The sequence below is a fragment of the Peromyscus leucopus genome, chromosome 4 (assembly GCF_004664715.2).
Source record: "Peromyscus leucopus breed LL Stock chromosome 4, UCI_PerLeu_2.1, whole genome shotgun sequence".
In the NCBI taxonomy this organism is placed as follows: Eukaryota; Metazoa; Chordata; class Mammalia; order Rodentia; family Cricetidae; genus Peromyscus; species Peromyscus leucopus.
In genome coordinates this window covers 116,373,753-116,393,489 of record NC_051066.1, presented here as the reverse complement: position 1 = coordinate 116,393,489, position 19,737 = coordinate 116,373,753, and the positions used below count along the sequence as shown (strand labels likewise).

Genomic DNA, 19,737 nt, shown 5'->3' with positions numbered 1-19,737 from the left:
AAATATAAGCAATAAATCCATTCACACTAAAAGAAATCTCAGGTAAATGAATATTTCAGTACAACAAATGAAGCCACAAAATACTAGATGTAAATCTGGGTGAACACTTTTATACTCTTAAAAACGTATGTAAACAAGACTAAAAAGTTAGAAACTGTAAATGAAAATATTGATGTTTTATGACAAACTAATTTAAAAACTTCTAAAAAGCAATAAACAATGTAAATGAAAAGTGGGAAGATATATATTATAAATTATGAAAGATTAATGTCTCTAAAATATAAACTCTTACAAATGGCCTAAAAAACAAAGCAAACAAACATGTAAAAGCTCAAATCAATGAAGGTGAGAGGATAGGCATGTCACAAAGTTATTTTAAAAATTCAAAGTTAAGGAATACCAATGAGCATCAGGCATGGTGGCGTATGCTTTTAATCCCAGCACTCAGGAGGCAGAGGCAGAAAGATCTCTGAGTTCAAGGCCAGCCTGGTCTACACAGCTGTTCCAGGACAGACAGGGCTCGTTTCCACAGGCACCAGGCATGCACATAGTGCACATACATACAACCAGGCAAAACACTCATACACACAACTAAAAATAAATTTTGAAAAAGAAACATACCCACACCCACAGAGAGACAGAGAAAAACAGAGACAGAAAGACACTGACTAAATGGTAAGTGGCCAAAATCCAAAAATCAAGCTATCTGTCCACAGCTATTTCACTGAACTAATAATCAAAGACAGAAAAAAATAAAAGAGGCAATTTTAAATTTTTACTGATCTGATTAACAAAAATAAAAGGGGTTGGACCAGGATTGCCAAAGAAAAGAAGAAAAAAGCACTTCCACATAAAATCCTCATTCATCTTTCTAGGGACAATCTGGAGATATATACTGAACATGAAAAATAAAGGAATAAATGAATTCTACCAAGAATTTATCTACAGGCAAAAGTAAATAAACCAAACACACACAGTCACTTTACATATGATGTTAACAGCATGGGTGGCTACTGAGAAATCAAAACTGCAGCAGGCTTCCAGAAGCTGCTTAGATAAATCTATGTGATGCTCACATACTGGCAGGCTATGCGGTCATTTTAAAAAGAGGTACACACACAAACAGTATTCAAACAGAACACAGTATCATTCCACAAAAACATGGAATGTTAATGTAATACTGTTTACATGAACTTGGGGAATGGAGATAGTTACACATTTATAAAGGTGGAAGGCCAAATGTCAACAACAGCTGTCTCTGGGTAGTAAGATTAAGAATCGCTTTTCTTACAGTATTCCCTGTATTTGTAGCTGGAAGATTTCCTGTGTCCTGGCCTGCCAGTGGTCAGGAAAAATCTCTCCCACTCACGTCCCACAAGTAAACACACAGAGGCTTATGTTAATTATAACTGCATGGCCATGGCTCAAGCTTTTAGCTAGCTAGCTCTGTATCTTAAATTAGCCCATAACTATTAATCTGTGTATCACCACATGTTCCGAGGCTTTACCTGCTTCCCATTACATGTTGCTTCTTGGGCAGCTGGCTGGCGTCTCTCTTCTTCTTCCTGGATCTCTGAATTTCCTACCTGCCTCTAAGTTGCCTTGCCATAGGCCAAACGGCTTTATTTATCAACCAATCAGGGCAACACATATTTGAAGCATACAGAAAGACATTCCCCCATCAGTATTATCTGAGTCTATATATTTATAATTACACTTATATTGCGAAAGAAATAAAGAACTAAAAATTAAACCAGGAGGTCAGAAACAAATATTAAAAAGCTACCTACCAAAGCATGTTCTGCAATGTCTGTTTGAAAAATCTTTCCCACAGTCTCCTGCAATGGGATAATCAAAGCAAAACAATTACTGAAATTTCCAAAGGAGGAAATTACAATTTTTACCTCCTCCAATCTTTAATCTGTATCTTCTGGTCTCTTTCTCTCACCAACAACAGGCATCAGCTTCCCAATCTTGAGAAAATTCTTATCTCAGCACCTCTCTGATTTTATCTAGTATTACTTGTGTATTATAAACATATACTTGATGTATGGGGTTTTTTGCTTATAATTCAGGACTCTGCTCATGAGGTTTACAATTCTTGGTGTTTATAAAGTCACTAAATCGCCCTCTAGGGGTGGCCCATGGTCTAAGCATAATCACAGTTTCTCATTGGGTCAGTCCTCTTCAGTCAGTCTCAGTCTCTGTCTCTCTCTCTTTTGGTTTTTCAAGACAGGGTTTCTCTGTGTAGCTTTGCGCCTTTCCTGGAACTCACTTGGTAGCCCAGGCTGGCCTCAAACTCACAGAGATCCACCTGGCTCTGCCTCCCGAGTGCTGGGATTAAAGGCGTGTGCCACCACCACCCAGCCAGTCTATCTCTTTAACCGCAGCACCACTGAGATCTCCAGGAAACATCTTCAGTGATTTCCATTTGGTGTCCCTCTTCTGTTAGAGAAACTGCTATCTTTCAATTCATACCACATTCATTTTTTTCTGCTCACAGCTTAGCAAGCATACACCCTACCAATATTTGTTAGGCAGCAGAGAGAAACAAGAGAGCACTGTGAGTTGAACTCTTTGCTGATTTCCAAAGCACTGCTACTCTGCCGAGGTGGATTACGTGCTACTTGACTCAGGCTTGGTAAGGGAGGTGCAGAACTGGCTCTCAGATGACACCACTGTGGAGAGCAGAGAACTAAGCTAATCAATCTGATTATCTATCTGTCTCTCTTCAAAATCTGAACAAAGAGATGAAAAGACAGGAGCAAAGGTCTCTGAGCTCGAGAGCACAAACACTTAAGGTTAGAGCAGTGGTATGCTAAAAACTAACTCTTGGCAGGGTACTATTATGTAGCACTTTCCATGGTGTAACTATTTCTGCCATAGCTGATTTCAAGTTATCAATACAATATCATTAAACAGAGTTGGGGAAGAAATAACAACTAGCTCTCAGGAGCTGGAAAACGCTAGTTAATCATAGGGTATATATAGTGGGGCCACATGCATCAAGAATACTAGAGACAAAAAGCTGGGCAGTGGTGGCACATGCTTTTAATCCCAGCACTCAGGAGGCAGAGGCAGGTGGATCTTGGAGTTCAAGGCCAGCCTGGTCTACAGAGTGAGTTCCAGAACAGGCTCCAAAGCTACACAGAGAAATCCTGTCTCAAAGAACCACAAAAAAAAAAAAAAAAAAAAAAAAAAAAAAAAAAAAAAAAAAAAAAAAAAAAGTTAGGGACAATCTACAAGAGAAAAAGAATGAAGATAACATGTAGCATCCATATAACCCCAGAAAGCATGTAAAACAGGGGTGTACGTCATACTTCAGTTTCAACATCTCAATACCTTATGAGAGATAACTCTACTTCCAAATCTAAGTAGCATAGAACTTCCAACAAATAACTTTGTATTTAAATTGACTTCAGTGGATTTCTGCTTCTTAAAATCAAAAGATGGGCCAGAGACACAGCTCAGTAGTAGAGCCCACATTAGCAAGTGTTCTATCACTGAGTTACACCCCAACTGAGTTAAAGTTACCTTAATATTCACGCATTCACAATGTAATGATTATTCATTGAGGGTTGTAGGTACTATGATTTTAGTAATGAACAAAAATAAGCAAGTCCAGTACAAGAAGAAAGACACCAAAGAAACAAACAAATACCATGGATTAATGAGTGCTATGGAACTTACTGTCAGCAAAAGTGGGGGTACTATTTGAGAAAGTAATCACAAGACTGTTGAGATGGCTCAGTGAGTAAAGATGCCAGGCGCCAATCTGATGACAGATATAGTCAACTTTCTAAAGACATCCTCTGATCTCCACACGTGTGCTGTGACAGGCATGTGCTCGCACACATACAAATACACACGCAAATACATGATTATGACAAAGTTAGAAGAGAATCCAACAGTTCTGACAAGATGAAGAATGACTTGGCTCATACTTTAAAAGGATCATCCTGAAGTGAGCACAGATTGTTGGGGGCAAAGATAGAAGCAGGGAAATCCATGCGGGAGCAACTACAGCAATTTAGGCAAGGGTTGGGGACAGCTAGGGCCAGTACGGTAAGGTGAAGGATGTAAGAAGTGGAACTACAGATACATATGATACCAAATGGGAATTCCAGATCCAAACCTGATCAAGTTCTGCTGGGTTTAGTAGGACTCCCATATATTACACCTTTAAATCTGCTTCATCTCCCAAGACTGTAATGCCTTTAACACTGCCTCTTAAAGGGCCCATCTACTCCCTCTTCTTGACTCTTTCTGACATGACATGCCCAAATTAATGGTCCTTCAGCATCACTCGATCACATTCCACAGCACTCTCCCTTCCTTCTGCCATGCTGATTCTCAACGCTATGAACCACCAACCCGGGATTCTGGGCCTCGAAGACTACATCAAATAACTCCTTGCTTCTCCTGCCCTTTCACTCTTGCATTTCAGCAAGTGTTTTATTTCCCATGGCATTTGTTATCATCAATAGTCATGTCTGGGGAGTCTCACAATCCCCCTGCACCCCAGCCCAAATATACGTTTATCAAAACAGATTTTACTTCAGAAATCCCAGGGGCTTCAAGATGGCTCAGAAGTTAAGAGCATCTTCTGCTCTTTCAGAGGATCCAAGTTCATTTCCCAGTCATGTCAGGTGGCTCACAACCATCTGGAACTGCAGCCCTAGGGAATCCAATATCCACATGCCAACATACTCACCTACACATAATTAAAATAAGACAAATAAATATTTTTTTAAATCTCATTTTAATCTTTGTGTCTAGCACAGTGTCTTAATCACAAAGGCTAAAAGGATATGTGAACAAATGAATGTATTTATGGTTTGTGGTGATTTGAATAAGAATGGCCCCTATAAGCGCGCAGATTTGAATGCCTAGTCATTAGGGAATGTGGCCCTACTCAGGGATTAGGAGGTGTGGCCTTGTTGGAGTAGGTACGGCTTTGTTGGAGGAAACAGTCCCTGGGGGTGGGCTTTAGGGTTTCACATGCTCAAGCCAGGCCCAGTGTCTCTTCCTGCTACCTGCAGATCCGGATATAGAACTTCCTTCTCCAGCACCATGTCTGCCTGCATGCTGCCATGCTTTCCACCATGACAATAATGGACTGAACCTTTGAACCTATGAGCCAGCCCCAATTAAATGTTTTCCTTTATAAGAGTTGCTGAGATCATAGTGTCTCCTCACAGCAACAGAAATCCTAAGACATGGTTTGCATTAAAAAATGTGAAATAAAATAATATGAATACTATTAAATGCTATCTATATTTTACACAGCTTTTAACTAATAAAATTAATATGAATATGTATGTATATATGTGTGTGTACATATTTTTTACATTGCCAAGAATCATATTCAGAGCTTCATATATGCTGGACAAGAATTCTGCCAGTGAGCTACACACCAGCTTTTATGATGAATTATCAAAAATGTTTAAACAAAGTGAGAACAAAGAGAAAAACAGGTTTAAAGAAATTATTGCTTTTAGAATTCTTAGATTTCTTTAAAAAATTATTGAATTAAATCACTGAATAAATGTTTAGCAATTTTAACATAATCAAAATCTAAATATTCACAGGGAAGTCTTTTCTTAAAATTAAGTAAATTGGGGCTGAGGAGATGACTCAGTTATCTTGCCTTCAAAGTACTAGGATCTGAGTTCAATTCCCTGAACCCACATAAAAAAAGCTGGGCATGGTGGTGCCCATAATGCTAGCAAAGGAGTAGAAGAGACAGGCAGCTCCCAAGGCTCACTGGCCCTCTAGTATAGCCTACTTGGCAAGGAGTAGGCCTACAAGAGACATATCTCAAAAAAACACAAAGATGGATTGTAGCATGAATGTTAAAGAGTCTTGTTAATAAAATCAAACCTGAGGCCAGTTATTGGGGTCAATGCTGGTAGATCAGAGAGACAGAACAAGCCACAGCTATCTAACCTCGCCGGATCCTCAGCTGGTCTTGTCTCCTCAGACTGGAGGCCTCTGAGTCCTCATCCGGAATGGGTCTCAGCTGAATTACTGCTCAAAAGCCTGAATGCTCAACCAGCCAAAGTCTTCTAGTTTCTGGTCCTCACACCTTATATATCTTTTTGCTTTCTACCACCACTCCCTGGGATTAAAGGCTGGCTTTTTGGGATTAAAGGCGTGTGTCACCATGCTTGGCTATTTCCAATGTGGCCTTGAACTCACAGAGATCCAGAGGGATTTCTATCTCTGGAATGCTAGGATTAAAGGTGTGAGTGCCACCATTTTCTAGCCTTTGTATCTAGTGGCTGTCTGTTCTCTGACCCCAGATAAATTTATTAGAGTACACAATATTTTGGGGAACACAATACCACCACAATGGATGGCACCCAGGGAGAGCACCTGAGGACGACACCAAGGCTGTGCTCTGACCTCTGTGTGCGTGAGCAAACACGTACCTACGCACACAAAGAAATGCTCCAGGCATGCTTTGCATGTGCACACACACAATTAGTCAATTGTATTTTTCAAAGTTGATTAAGCCAGTGTATCAAATACCTTATTCAAATGTTGTGCTATGTAGCCTCTTCCACATCCCACGTCCAGCGCAAGAGGGAAATCTCTGAAAAAAGACATAGAAGCTAAGCTTTGCAATACCGTCCATAAAATAATCAAGAACTAATTGTCTTAAGTAAAAAGATTTTAATAACTACACCTTTCAGGAGCCTTGCCGTACCAGCGTATCTAGCAGAAGATAGAATGTACAGAGCCAATCTGTTTGATCTAGTCACTAATCCACAGGCCCTAATACTGAACCATGGAGACCCAGCCTTAGGCAGGGGATGTAGGTCAGCAGTAGGTCAGCAGTGCAGCACTTTCCTAACATGTTCGAGTTCAAGCTCTAGCAGCACAAACAAACAAAAAGGTTTAGACATGAATTTGAAGAACACACTTAACAAAGGCATCTGAGTTTAATAACCAAAGATTGAAATCAAGCTAAATGTAAGTTAATATGGAAACAATGGCATACTTTGCAGCAAATCAATAATTATCTTTACTTCTCAAATACTCTGAGGCAGGAGAACACTTGGAAATGTGCTCCATTCTCCATATGAAATTTCATAAAGCATTTTCAAGCTTGGGCTGGGGATATAGCTCAGTGGTAGAGCGCTTGCTCAGCGTGTGCAAGGCCCTCGGTTTAATCCCCGGCACTACGGGGTTAAAACTAAAAACCTAAAACTCCAAGAATTATCGAAAATTGAGGAGTACAGTAAGTTCCAAGTGTCCAGTGCTAAGTCAACTCAAATATCTCCTCTTTCTTTATATATAATATATATATATATATTTCTTAAAATTATATATATATTTTAAATTCTTATTTTATATATGTGAATGTTTTGATTGCAATGTATTTATATGCATACCTGGCGCCCACGAAAACCAAACTGGGCATCCCTTAGAACTAAAGTTACAGATGGTTTGAGCCTCCATGGGGTACTGAGAACAGAATCCAAGTCCTCTGGAAGTGCATGCAACCAGTCTTCCTAACTACTGAGCTATCTTCCAGATCCCAGCTCAAACCTACCATGTAAGGAGCAATGAACACTTGAATTCAGTCAATCTGAAGCCAGAGCCAGAAGATTAAACCTCCATATTAGACTAGCTCCTCTAAATTGGGACGCACAGCAACTATAAGCCATGGGTTTCCATAAACAGAAGAAAGAACAAAAAGAACTGTCAGTTTAATTATTTTTAAGAATGATTGCCAAAACTGGGCTAGGGAGATGGCTCAGTTGATAGAATGCTTGCCATGCAACGTGATGACTTCCAACCACCAGCAACACCCACATGAAAGTTAAGCTTAAGTGTGGCAGCATGTGCCTATAATCCCAGTGCTAGAAAGGCAGAGACAGACAGATCTCTGGGCCTTGCAAGACAGCCAGTTGTAGTGATTTGAAATAAAATGGCCCCCAAAGAGAGTGGAACTACTAGGAGGTGTGGCCTTATTGAGTAGGTATGGCCTTGTTAAAGGAAGTGTGCCACTGTGGGGGTGGGCTTTGAGGTTTCCTATGCTTGGGATACTGCCCAGTGTCACAGTTGACTTCCTGTTGCCTGCAAGATGTTGGACTCTCAACTACTTCTCCAGCATCATGTCTGCCTGTACACCATCACACTGCTCGAATGATAATGAGGTAAACTTCTGAACTATAAGCAAGCCACCCCAACTAAGCTTTCCTTTATAAGAGTTGCAGTGGTCATGGTGTCTCTTCACAGCACTAGAAACCCTAACTAAGACACCAGTCTAGCATAGTATAAGGGATGGAAACTGCAGGCTTGTGCATGCTAAGCACAGTGGCTACAAATCAAGGCCTGTTAAGTACTCTAATAACAGATAGAGTATCAACACAAGGACATTTACTAGCACTTTAAATAATTTAATTCCGAACATTTAATGTTTAAATTATCCTTTCAGTCATAATCACAAGTCTTAACGGACTTGGCTTTATTATCCTCAGAGCTGTGGCATACTTTGTAAACTCCAAACTAAAAAGCAAAATTTAGTGTTTCATTCATTAAATCACAAATAAACTATAATTCAGGCAAATAATAATAGTGAGCCATTTTTTTGTCTTTAATTAGTGACAAAAAATGAAACAAGGAAGGGCCTATTTGCAACAAGGAAGTATTTTTTTACCTTACAAAATTATAGACTCCTTTTCATTTGTAAAGATGTATCCAAAATATAGCTGGAGATTCTGAGAGTTTGCAAAACTCTCCCTGCTTTTATGAGATGATGATAAATTTATCCCATGTTCGTATAATTCAATGAATGTCACTTAAAGAAAAGCCAACAAAAAGGAGTGATTTGCTAATGCCAGAGAGCAGGTCTACTATAAAGCCATTCTTTGGCTGTCGTTCCACTACATGGTGACAAGTCTGAATCAATAAAGCTTTCATTATGCCCAAAGCATACAGCAACAGACCCATCAAGATTTTTATACTACTCAATGAAAGTGCTCTTTCTCAAGTCATTCCCCACAGAATTGTCATAAAATCTGTACCACCATTAGCAATATGTAAGATGAAATGGGCAAGGCCTCACCTATATGAACCAGGAAACAAATCTAGGTACACTTTCTCCTTCACTCAAATGGCAAAAGATTCTATTGTTTATTTCAGTAAAACCTAAACTTAGATTTAATAAATCTTAAAATTTCACATGTAGTTGATTTTTTTGTTCCATATTTTGAGCAATCTGTCTATTAAAAAATTTGGGCTAAACCAAGTAGATCAGTCATTCAGGCTTTAAAAAAGGCAAAAGTTTTACATCCATACTATCATACTATTTTTTAAAAAAGAATATAACAATGAAGAAAATGTCATTTGCTTTCCCAGGAAAAGAACAGCCAGGTGTGGCTGTGAGAGCTTATAATCTCAGCACCTAGGAATCTGAAGCCGGAGGTGTGCCATGAACTGGAAGTCAGCCTGGGCTACATAGTGAGACCCTATCTCAAAAATCTAAAAAAGAAAGATGATGTTTAGAGTGATTTCAATCACCAATCCTGGTAATAAATTTCTCAGATTCAACCATTCCACATATTAAGCTCTCATCGTTTAATTTCAAGTCTGCATTCAACAGCAGATTCTGTTGTCCTCCAGGACTGGTGGAACATGTCTAGATTCCCAGATGCTCAAGAGACTAAGAAAGGGGGACTGCCCAAGCTCAGTTAGAGGCAAGGCCTAGGAGTTAGAGCAAGACTCTGTTTTGGGAAAGAGAGACAGAGACAGAGACTAAGAGACAGAAAGACAAGGAGAAGGGGGAGAGGGAGAAAGAGAAAGTGACAGCATCTCACTGTAATATCAACTCCTACCTGGCTATGTCATACACACGGTCTGCAATCCGACTTCCAACCTGAAAGATTTCAAGAGTCAATGGGTTAAATAAACGGAGTAGGTTTAACAGAGGAGTAACATTCTTTTTTCCTAAGATTCAATTTACGTTTCAAAATGGTAAGTACTTTGTACCCATTTTCTATTTTCCCACAGCAACTTTCTTTATAAATACTGGATATGGATAAAATAATATAAAACATAATAAAATATCCCTGGAAACAAACTGAAGTAAATTACTTTAGAGCCAATTTAATAAAACCAAAATTAAACCATCTGCTGGGTGTGGCAGCTTATGTATATAATCCTAGCATTCAGGAGGCTGAGGCAAGAGGACTGCAACAAGTCTGAGGCCAGTTGGAACATATACTAGTTCCAGTCTAGTATATATTATAAAGACCCTTGTCTCAAAAACAACATAAACACGGGGAAACTGAGGCAGGTGATCTCTGTGAGTTCAAGGCCAGACTGGTATATATTACATAGTGAATTCCAGGACAGCCAGGCCTACAGTGAGATCTTGCCCCAAAACAAACAAGACCAAAACCCCGCTCTAAACAATCTTAAAAACTAGGTTTAGTTTTTGGTTTTTCAAGACAGGGTTTCTCTGTGTAACATCCCTGACTGTCCTGGAACTTGCTTTGTAGACCAGGCTGGCCTCAAACTCAGAGATCCTCCTGCCTCTGCCTCCTGAGTGCTAGGATTAAAGGTGTGGGCTACCATTGCCCAGCATAGAAGAGGGAATCTTAATTGAGAAAATGTCTCCATGATTAGCCTGTAGGCCAGTCTGTAGGGCATTTTCTTGATTAATAATGGATGTAGGAAGATCCAGCTCATTATGAGTGGTGCCACCCCTAGGGCAGGTGGCCCTGGATGATACAAGAAAGCAGGCTGAGCAAGCCATGAGGAGCAGGCCAGTAAGCAGCAGTCCTCTAGGGCTTTTTCTTCAGTTCCTGCCTCCAGTTCCTGGCCTGACTTCTCTCAGAAATGAAGTGTAACTTGGAAGTTGTAAGATAAACTCTTTCTTCTTCAAGTTACTTCTGATCATAGTGTTTTATCACAGCAATAGAAACCCCAACTCAGACAAATACAATTGACACATTAGCATGAGATACATTAAAATACAAAATTATTCACTTGGCTAAGGATTATAAATCAGTATATAACTGATCACTTAATAAAAACTTAGTACAAACTTTGTGTAACTGCTAAATGAATTAACCACGTTTTTGTTTTGTTCTGGCTGAGAAAGGGTACCCAGGCTGGCTTTGAACTCATAACCACCCTCTAATCCCCCACCTTCAGCCTCCTGAATGCCAGGATCACAGACATGTGTCACCATACTCAGCCAATCTACATTAACAGCTTTTTTTTTTCTTTTAGTAACTTTTGCAAATTAGTAAACACCAAGTCTGGAAAAGTACAGATGACCAGCTCCCTAGCACACTATAAAAGAAGTCGAATGGTAAGTGCCACCCACCCTTCACTAGGCTAGTGACATCTGGCATGATTCCACTCAGTCTCTTATAAACATTCCGGGGCTGTGATTACTATTTGAAAGCTCAGAACATAGCTGTTTTCATTTTGAGAGGGTGATGGGCATGAGCTACATCAAAGTCTTTGCCCTGCGCAGCCCACTTTGTACGTCACTCCAAATGGCAATACCTTTTACTTACTTCAAAAACGACTTTCATATGCTTTACTGAAAATATTCTAGTTCTGCACATTCACAAGGCTTCAGTCAGGCTGTAATCCGGGTGTTTTTCTTGAACAGAAAGAGGTACTTATGGAAGGGCCCCTGTAGGTCCTCTCAGGCTGTCAGGAGTTCCGTACTTATCTCTTCCTTTTCCCAGGATACTCGACCTATCTCCCATCTCAGCTCGACTAATTTCTCACACGTTTCGCCATAGCAGCCATTCTCAACCATCCTAGTCACCAATACCACCATTTCACTTTTTCTTCTCCTTACTTTGGCTGAAATCACATTCCTTGTCTACGCCTGTCTCGCGCCCTCTCCTTAATGCATGCTATCCTGCAGAGGCGGGGGGGAGGGGGGTGAGGGGGGTGAGGCGGGGAGCGGGAGGATTGCTTTGCCCTGGAACTCAGGCCGTACTTGCTAAGCGAATGAATGATTGTCATGCACACTAGCCGAGCCTCGTCCTTTCAGCATAGAAAGGCCCACAAAGGTGAGGCTTCTTCTCAAGGTCACACGGCCGGGTCCAAGCGCCGCGGTCCCGCAGTCTCACCTCCTCCTTCAGGTAGTCAAATTTCCTAGGCTCAGGCTGCCGGGCTGCCCAGTTTTTCTGCTTCCTCTTCAATTCCCTATCGAAGATGTTTAGGGCTCTGGGCGAGGTGCTGCCCGAAGGAGGGACACTGGACGCTACCTCCCTGCGACCACAGCTCCCGGCAGAGACCGCCGGGCCCCCAAGCCTCGGGCTTAGGCGCCAAAGCACGACCGGCCGCAGCATCTCCAAGCGCGGCGCCACAGCGGGGCATATTTTCTCTTGTGCGCATGCACGGGGGGGGGGGGGGGGAGACTACGGCTAGCACAATGATACAAAATTAATCCAAGCGGGAAGGCAAGGCTGAAGTTGTTTGGCCCAGTTCGCGTGCCGTCACGGCGGAGCGTCACGCGAAGGATTGTGGGTGTGCGCTCCATGTGAACTCAGACCGGGATCCGAAGAGAGAACGAGGAGCTGCGTGGGTCTCCGACGGGATCTCCTTGGGATCTGTGAGTAGTGCGCCTCTTGTTTGATCCCTTTCTGGCCTCATTGTTCTCTTCAGGGCTGCTCTCCGAGAGACCTCGTCCGAGTAACTTTCCCGAAAGTTTGTGAGATGGGAAGGTGGTTCCGGAACCAGCTGGCCGGGAGCTCCCTGTAGGGATGAGGGGAAGCGTTTGTAGTGAGGTCGAGTTGCCTTCGCTCCTCCGAATATCCTACGTTTGTCGAGGGCTTCAATTTCCAGCATTTACAAGCACTACCTCTGGTTGTTGGATGCGGTGATATCTATATCGTAAAGCCATTCAAAGATTAAGTGCTGTAGTACATCTGAAATTTACAAGTGCAGCCGTGAAGTTTTATGTTTCTCTCGTTAGAATGTAAAGGATTTTGAAGTAAAGCAGCCCTGCCCTGTGTGATGGCGGAGCACACCTGTAATCCCAGTATTGGGGCAGAGACTGTTCACAAGGGAACAGTATGCATTTGTACAAACATCTGTGCGTTTTCATATGTTTATAGCGGATCAGCCTATCTAGACCTTAGTCACTTCGAGAATAAAACGTTATAAGAAAATGACATTTGGAACTGGTGAGATGGCTCGAAGGTTAAGAATACTGGCTGCTCTTCTAGAGGACCAGGATTCAATTTCCAGCAACCACGTGATGGCGGACAGTCCATAAAACCAGTTCCAGGGGATCAGAACTCATCAGGCCTATCACAGAATTGGTACTCAGACATAATATACAGGCATAACACCCATACACATGAAAAAATTTAGGAAAAAGAAAGTAACATTTGTTAACTGTAGTGCGAGACTTTTTTTTTCCTTGAATTTTTCGAGACAGAGTTTCTCTGTGTAACAGCCCTAGCTGTCCTGGAACTTGCTTTGTAGACCAGGCTGGCCTCGAACTCACAGAGATCCGCCTGCCTCTGCCTTCCAAGCACTGGGATTAAAGGCGTGCACCACCACCACCACCACCACCACCACCACCCCAACAGTGTGAGACTCTTAATTTGGTTCTTAATAGATGGAAGGATTTACAGAAGGAACCCTGAGGTAAATCTAGTTTGACCCTCCCCTCCCCCCCCCATTAGTTATGAGATAACTTTGTAGAACTAAAAGCTGTTGAAAATATAAAGATTAACAAAGAGAATGGAACAAAGTATGAAAAACAAATGAGACTAACTGAGATTTAAAAATATTTTATTTCTCTTTCTCTCTCTATGTGCGTGTGCGTGTGCGTGTGTGTTGCATATGCAGTTGCTCACATCAGGCCACATGCACTGTGTGCTCATGTTTGGGAGGGTGCTTTCACTCCACCTTATTTTTTGAGATAGAATCTCTCATTGGAACCTGAAGCTCTTAAAGTAATCTGAGTTGGATGACCAGGAATCTTCCTACCTCTGGTTACCCCAGCCACCCATCACTGGGATTACAGGCATGCAGTGTTTTTATGTGTGTTCTAGGGGATCAAATCCATATCTTATTTGTGCAGCAAGCACTTCACTGACTGAGCGTTATCACAACCATCAATCTTTGGTTTCTTGAAACAGTCTTGCTATGTATCCCAGACTGACCACCAGTTCCCTGTGTAACTGTGTAAGGTCTGGCCTCAAACTCATGATAATCATGTCTCTGCCTTTAGAATCCTGATTTTACATGTGTGTGACTCCACCTTAGTAACTGTTTAATTGATGACAAATACAATCTAGAAATACAGAAATTATGAGGGCAATCAGCTACTAAACATTGCCCTCCACAAAGCCCTAGGATTCTCTTTGCTTTGTCTTACATTTGTTTCAAGTGGTCTGTAATGTAAGGATTATATTTTACTATGTTTTTTTAATGTCCAGAATAGATTGGTTTGCTGAAATTAAGTTTAAGTTCCTCAATTTTATGTAAATTTAGTGTTTAAGTGTGTGTGTGTGTGTGTGTGTGTGTATACAATGAACAAATGTAGTTTTGTTTTTTTATATTTTAGTTGTATTATTAACCATTCATCATTGTAATATATATTTTATTTTTCAGTGTTTGGTTTTTCTGGATATTTCTTCAGTAAGACTTTAAAAATGTCCTCCAAACAAGAAATAATGAATGACCAGCGGTTTAGGCGGGTTTCAAAGGATCCCAGATTTTGGGAAATGCCAGAAAAGGACCGAAAAGTCAAAATTGACAAGAGGTTTCGAGCCATGTTTCATGACAAAAAATTTAAATTGAATTATGCTGTTGATAAAAGAGGGCGCCCTATCAACCACAGCACTACGGAAGACTTGAAACGCTTCTATGAGCTTTCAGACTCTGATTCTGATCTCTCTGATGAAGAAAGCAAAGTACTGAACCAAAAAAAAGTAAAGCAGAAACAAAAACAGACCAAAAAAGAAGCAAAGTCAAAAATACTGATTGAGGAGAAAAAGAAAGAAACGAAAAAAATTGATCAAAAGGATCCTATAAATAAAAATGACTTAGATAATTCTGAAAAAATTCAGAAAATGAAAAACTTGTGTAAATCACAGAAGATAGATTCAGAAATAAGTCCGAAGAAGGATAGTGAAGAATTTCTGCAAAATACAAAAAAGAAAAGGAGCATCACTAACTATAGTGCAGACTCTTTGCCTAAAGGAAAACAAAGGACCAAAGATTCTAGTACCTCTGAAATTGTGAAATCTCCAACAATCACTGGTTCTAAGGCAAAAAGAGAAAAGCAATCAGGTTGGTTGGGAGTGCTGTATTCTTCTGTATTACACTATTTTATTGATATCTCCTTAAGAAGTATACAATAATTATTTTTGTAGTATGATGAGAATGGTCAAATGTTTATTATATGCTATGAAAGAAACAATATGCAATGATTTCTTCTAGTTTTGGTACTAGAAGACAAATATGAAAGCTTGGGTAAATGATTTTGGTTTCTAGTGAGCAATGCTGAGAGCTGCTATATGTTGTTATATAGGAAGAGATGTGTTTGAAGAAGGTAAGTAGAGTTGGATATTCGTTCATTTAGTCTGTTCAGCTACTGAGTGACAACTACTATAAGGCATGGACCCCCTCCTTTAGGATTATTGCTAGCTTATATGATGTCTTTTGCAAATTAGAAAATTGCATGTCCTCTGACCACATAGACACAGTGTGCTCTGGGATTCATAGTTTGGTGAGAGGATGGCAACTTTGAGTGAAACAACATGTTGATTTCCCTTGAGGAAGCATGGCATCTGCAGAGTACATGACTTGATGAATTGAGACTAGATTAGTCTTAGCTCTTTTTTCCCTTTTGGTGATAACAACCTGCTAAACTCTGTATGATGACCCTGGTCTAATGGCACTGTCCACTAGAAATACATAGTGATGTATTTCCTAGTAGTGGCATTAAATAGGAAAAATAAGCACTTGAAATAATTGTATTTATTTAAATCCAGTAAATCCAAATTTCATTTCTATGTTATTAATGATAACAAATTTATACTTTTATATTTTAGCATTAATCTCAGATTGAAAGAGCCATTTTTCAAGCGCTAAATTGTTTCTTTAGACTGTTAGCTACTATATTGGACGGCATAGACCTAAAGTAGAAAAGTCAAACCTGTACTACAAAATACTATAACAGTAGGTTTGTAAGTGAGATGGAAAAAATTCAAAAGTTGTTAATCAAAATATAATCAGAGAAAAATTCCTAAGGAATCCATTATTTCTATTAGGATTTGGGTGTGGGGGTGGTTGGGACTAAGTTTGAGAACCAAAGTACTTTTTGAGCAGATTTAGGATTGGATGTATGTAGATCAGTAGAATATTAAAGAGGTTTGTAGTTTTAATCCAAATAGTATCTGTAAAGTCTTCTTACTATAAATACCTCCCTGTATCCTGGCATGCTAATAAATGTCTGTAATCCCAGCAGTTGGAAGATAAGTCACAAGGATCAGGAGTTCTAGGTCATCCACAGCTACATAGTGCTCTTGAGGCCAGTGTGGGCTACATGAGATCCTATTTTAAGTTGAACAGGCGAGTGGCTCAACAAGTAAAGGTGCTTGCTGCTCAAGCCTTGCAGCCTGAGTTTGATCCTCAGTATCCATGGGAAGGAGGAAGTAGAGAACTAACTCCACAAAATTGTGCTGACCTCAGCACATGACATGTCTGCATCCTCCCCACCCACCATGCACAAGCACATCGTGCACAGCCATGCAAACAAAATTTTTTTAAAGCTGTTTGTATGTATATGTATGTACTGTGGAGATGAAAGAAGAGGGCATTAGATCCCTGGAACTGGAGTTACAGGTGGTTAGGAACCACCGTGTGGGTGCAGGGAACCAAACCCAGATCTTCTACCACTGAGTCATCCTTCAGCTCCCCTATAGACAAGTTTTAATGCCTCAATATGGTACATTAACTCATAGATTCATTAATCAATAATTGCTCTTTGTTTATGAACCCATCAAGGGCATAGAGCTTATAAATTCCCTCTTGCCTTCCCTAGTTCAATGTTTTACACATTGTAGACAATAAGTAGTGGATTAATGAATAAATATTATAAAAAATAGTATTAAAATAAAAACAAATTTCATTCTTCATCTTAATTTTTAAAATTTACCTTGCATTCTCCAAACTTAGAGCCTCTGGAGTAAGCTGAAACAGGAATACCAGCTTAAACATAGTGCATTAGACACATGCAGAGGTGATTGCTATTAGAAGTAGAAGATGAGCTCTTTCAGAGCTGTGAAAGAAAAATGAAATCCTATTTAAACAAAACATCTTGCTGTGTGGTTAACTAGCAGTTATAAAATGTCAGAGTTAGCAGAAAATTTTTATTTAGTTTTTCTATTTGGTGATCTCATTCATAATGCAACTTCTTTTGTCAGTTATGTATGAATGAGTTATAAATTTTATCTCCAGTTCACACTTTACTGAGCATATCTCTTACAGTAAACAGCTTTATTGATGTTTTCTGTTACATGACTCAAAGGCACTTTGTTTTGTGGTTCTAGAGATCAAACCTAGTGCTTTGGACATGCTAAGCAAGCACTCTATTAACCTTGAAGACACTTTAATTCAAATATCCATAACTTAACTAAAGTATAGTCTCTTCATCAAATTAGTTACTTTCCAGTGTACCATGTTTACCTGTCTAGCCAGCTAGTTGGCTGTGTCTGTAAACTAGGAAAGCAGGCCTCATTGACATTTCTAAAACTGTTGTTCCCAGTGTCAAATACCCCTGTCACTATACTATCTGGTTTTACCAAAGCTTTTTTCACTTTGCTACATTTCTACTGCCATCAGCTTTATATTGCCTTCATGTCTTATGTAGAGTACTATACTGTCCCTCGATTTTTATTATTCATACCCACTCTACCCCTCCAGTTTTCTGCAGTGTAATTCAGATGATATCTTGGTGTGCCAATCTAGTAGTGTGTCCTTTTGGAAATGGAGCAGTGTCAAAGCCCATGTGTAGCTGAAAGTTTTTCTGTGTCCCGCCCGGTCCTGCACCCACTCAGACCCAAATAAACACACAGAGGCTTATATTGTTTTTAAACTATGGCCATGGCAAGCTTCTTGCTAGCTAGCTCTTATATCTTAAATTAACTCATTTCTATAAATCTATACCTTGCCACGTGGCTTGTGGCTTACCAGTACTTTACATCTTGCTTCTCCTGGTGGTGGCTAGCAGCGTCTCCCAGCTCTGTCTTTCTCCTTCCTCTCTCTAGTTAGAGTGTCCTGCCTAACCTTATTCTGCCTCACCATTGGCCAGCTTTATTTATCAACCAAGCAGAACAATACATATTCACACCATACAGAACAACATCATCCATCACCCATCCCCTTTGTCATGCTTCCATGTTAACTCCTTAGACCTGTTTGTTAGTTGACTCCTTGCTAGCTACAGACCACACATGATTGCTGCTTTTTTGTAATTGACAATTCTTTTCAAATGCTTTTCTTACTGCTTGGAACAAATTTCCTTCATCATCTTTCTCACTTTGATTACTTAATTTCTCTTCACCCTTTAGTTAGCTGTTGAGTAGCTCTTGGAAGCTTTAATGCTTGTAGAGTAGTTTCATTTTATGTGTGATTTGCTTGTTTAATACTTGTCACTTATTCAACTGGAAATAAATTGACACCTTTTTTTTTTGCCAGTGGTTATGTATTAAATACACCACAAAGCAGGTATTCCACGAATACTAAATGAGTATATAAACACACTTACATCATCTTATAAATGTTATGATTTCACTTAAATAACTTGCTATAGCATGAATTTTACTGAGCTTATGTTCCTTTTCTCTGTTTTGTAAAAGTTATACTGGATCTAATGTCAATAATTTGAATTTAATATAATTCAGAATGTATGTCTCCTTTCTCCCTCCCCCAATATGCTGAAGTACTTCCAGTCAGAATGGCAAGAGACAGTGATGGTAAAATGCTGGACAAAGATGCCCTGGAGGAAGATTCAGACAGTGATAGTGAAATAGGAAGTGATGAAGAATCTGAAGGTGAAGTCACAAGTGATGATAGAACTTCAGCTGATGATGATGAAAATGAAGACGAAGAAGAGGAAGATGAGGATAGTGAGGATGATGATGAAAGTGACAGTGGTCCTGATCTTGCAAGGGGTAAAGGAAATATAGAAACTAGTTCTGAAGATGAAGATGATTTCGAAGATTTATTTCCAGAAGAACCTGGTTTTGAACATGCTTGGAGAGAATTAGATAAAGATGCTCCTCGAGCTGATGAGGTAACATTTTCAGTAAATTATTTATGAATAACAGAACAGTTAGCTTTTATGGGTGATAGGGTTGATATTATTGAATTAACTAGGAAAGAACTGGACAGCTAATTCAGTGATGGAATTCTTGGCTAGCATGTGTAGGCTAAATAAAGCAGGGCTTGGTGGCGCACACCTATAGTAGCACCACTGAGGAAACAGGAAAATTGCTTTAAGTTTAAGGTCAGCCTGGAATACATGGTGAGTTCTAAGCTAGCTTGTATTATAAACCCGCTCAGTAAAACCCTATCTCAGAAAAGAAAAGTAAACAAAAGAAAGCATTAAAAATAAATTGAGTGAAGCTTCACTGGTAAAAATATTTGTGGGACTTGTTTGTTGTTGATTGAACTCAGGGCCTTCTATCTGCCAGGTAAGATATCTGCCAGTGAGCCGCATCATCAGAC

General features: G+C 39.9%; 2 protein-coding genes across 7 annotated transcripts in view; one reads left to right on the top strand and one right to left on the bottom strand.

Annotated features, from left to right (window-relative positions):
* LOC114702959 (arginine-hydroxylase NDUFAF5, mitochondrial) overlaps window positions 1-12,374 on the bottom strand; it is a 30,866-nt gene extending 18,492 nt beyond the window's left edge. For 5 of the 6 annotated variants that reach the window (XR_003736072.2, XM_028883567.2, XM_028883569.2 and 2 more), the window contains exons 1-4: window positions 12,114-12,374; window positions 9,849-9,889; window positions 6,535-6,598; window positions 1,791-1,838 (exon numbers count right to left, since the gene is read on the bottom strand). Coding sequence is in view for 5 of the 6 variants with exons in the window: in XM_028883567.2 (XP_028739400.1) it covers window positions 1,791-1,838; window positions 6,535-6,598; window positions 9,849-9,889; window positions 12,114-12,335 (375 nt within the window). In the remaining variant the exon portion in view is untranslated. Of the gene's footprint in view, window positions 1-1,790; window positions 1,839-6,534; window positions 6,599-9,848; window positions 9,890-11,543; window positions 11,633-12,113 lie in introns of all 6 variants that reach the window. The other variant, XM_037205259.1, reaches the window with a different exon arrangement.
* A 120-nt stretch (window positions 12,375-12,494) lies between these two features.
* Window positions 12,495-19,737, top strand: part of Esf1 (ESF1 nucleolar pre-rRNA processing protein homolog) — a 52,609-nt gene continuing 45,366 nt past the window's right edge. Inside the window, exons 1-3 of the mRNA XM_028883575.2 lie at window positions 12,495-12,598; window positions 14,614-15,294; window positions 18,951-19,303. Coding sequence (XP_028739408.1) covers window positions 14,655-15,294; window positions 18,951-19,303 — 993 coding nt within the window. The 5' untranslated portion in view covers window positions 12,495-12,598; window positions 14,614-14,654. The remainder of the gene's footprint in view (window positions 12,599-14,613; window positions 15,295-18,950; window positions 19,304-19,737) is intronic.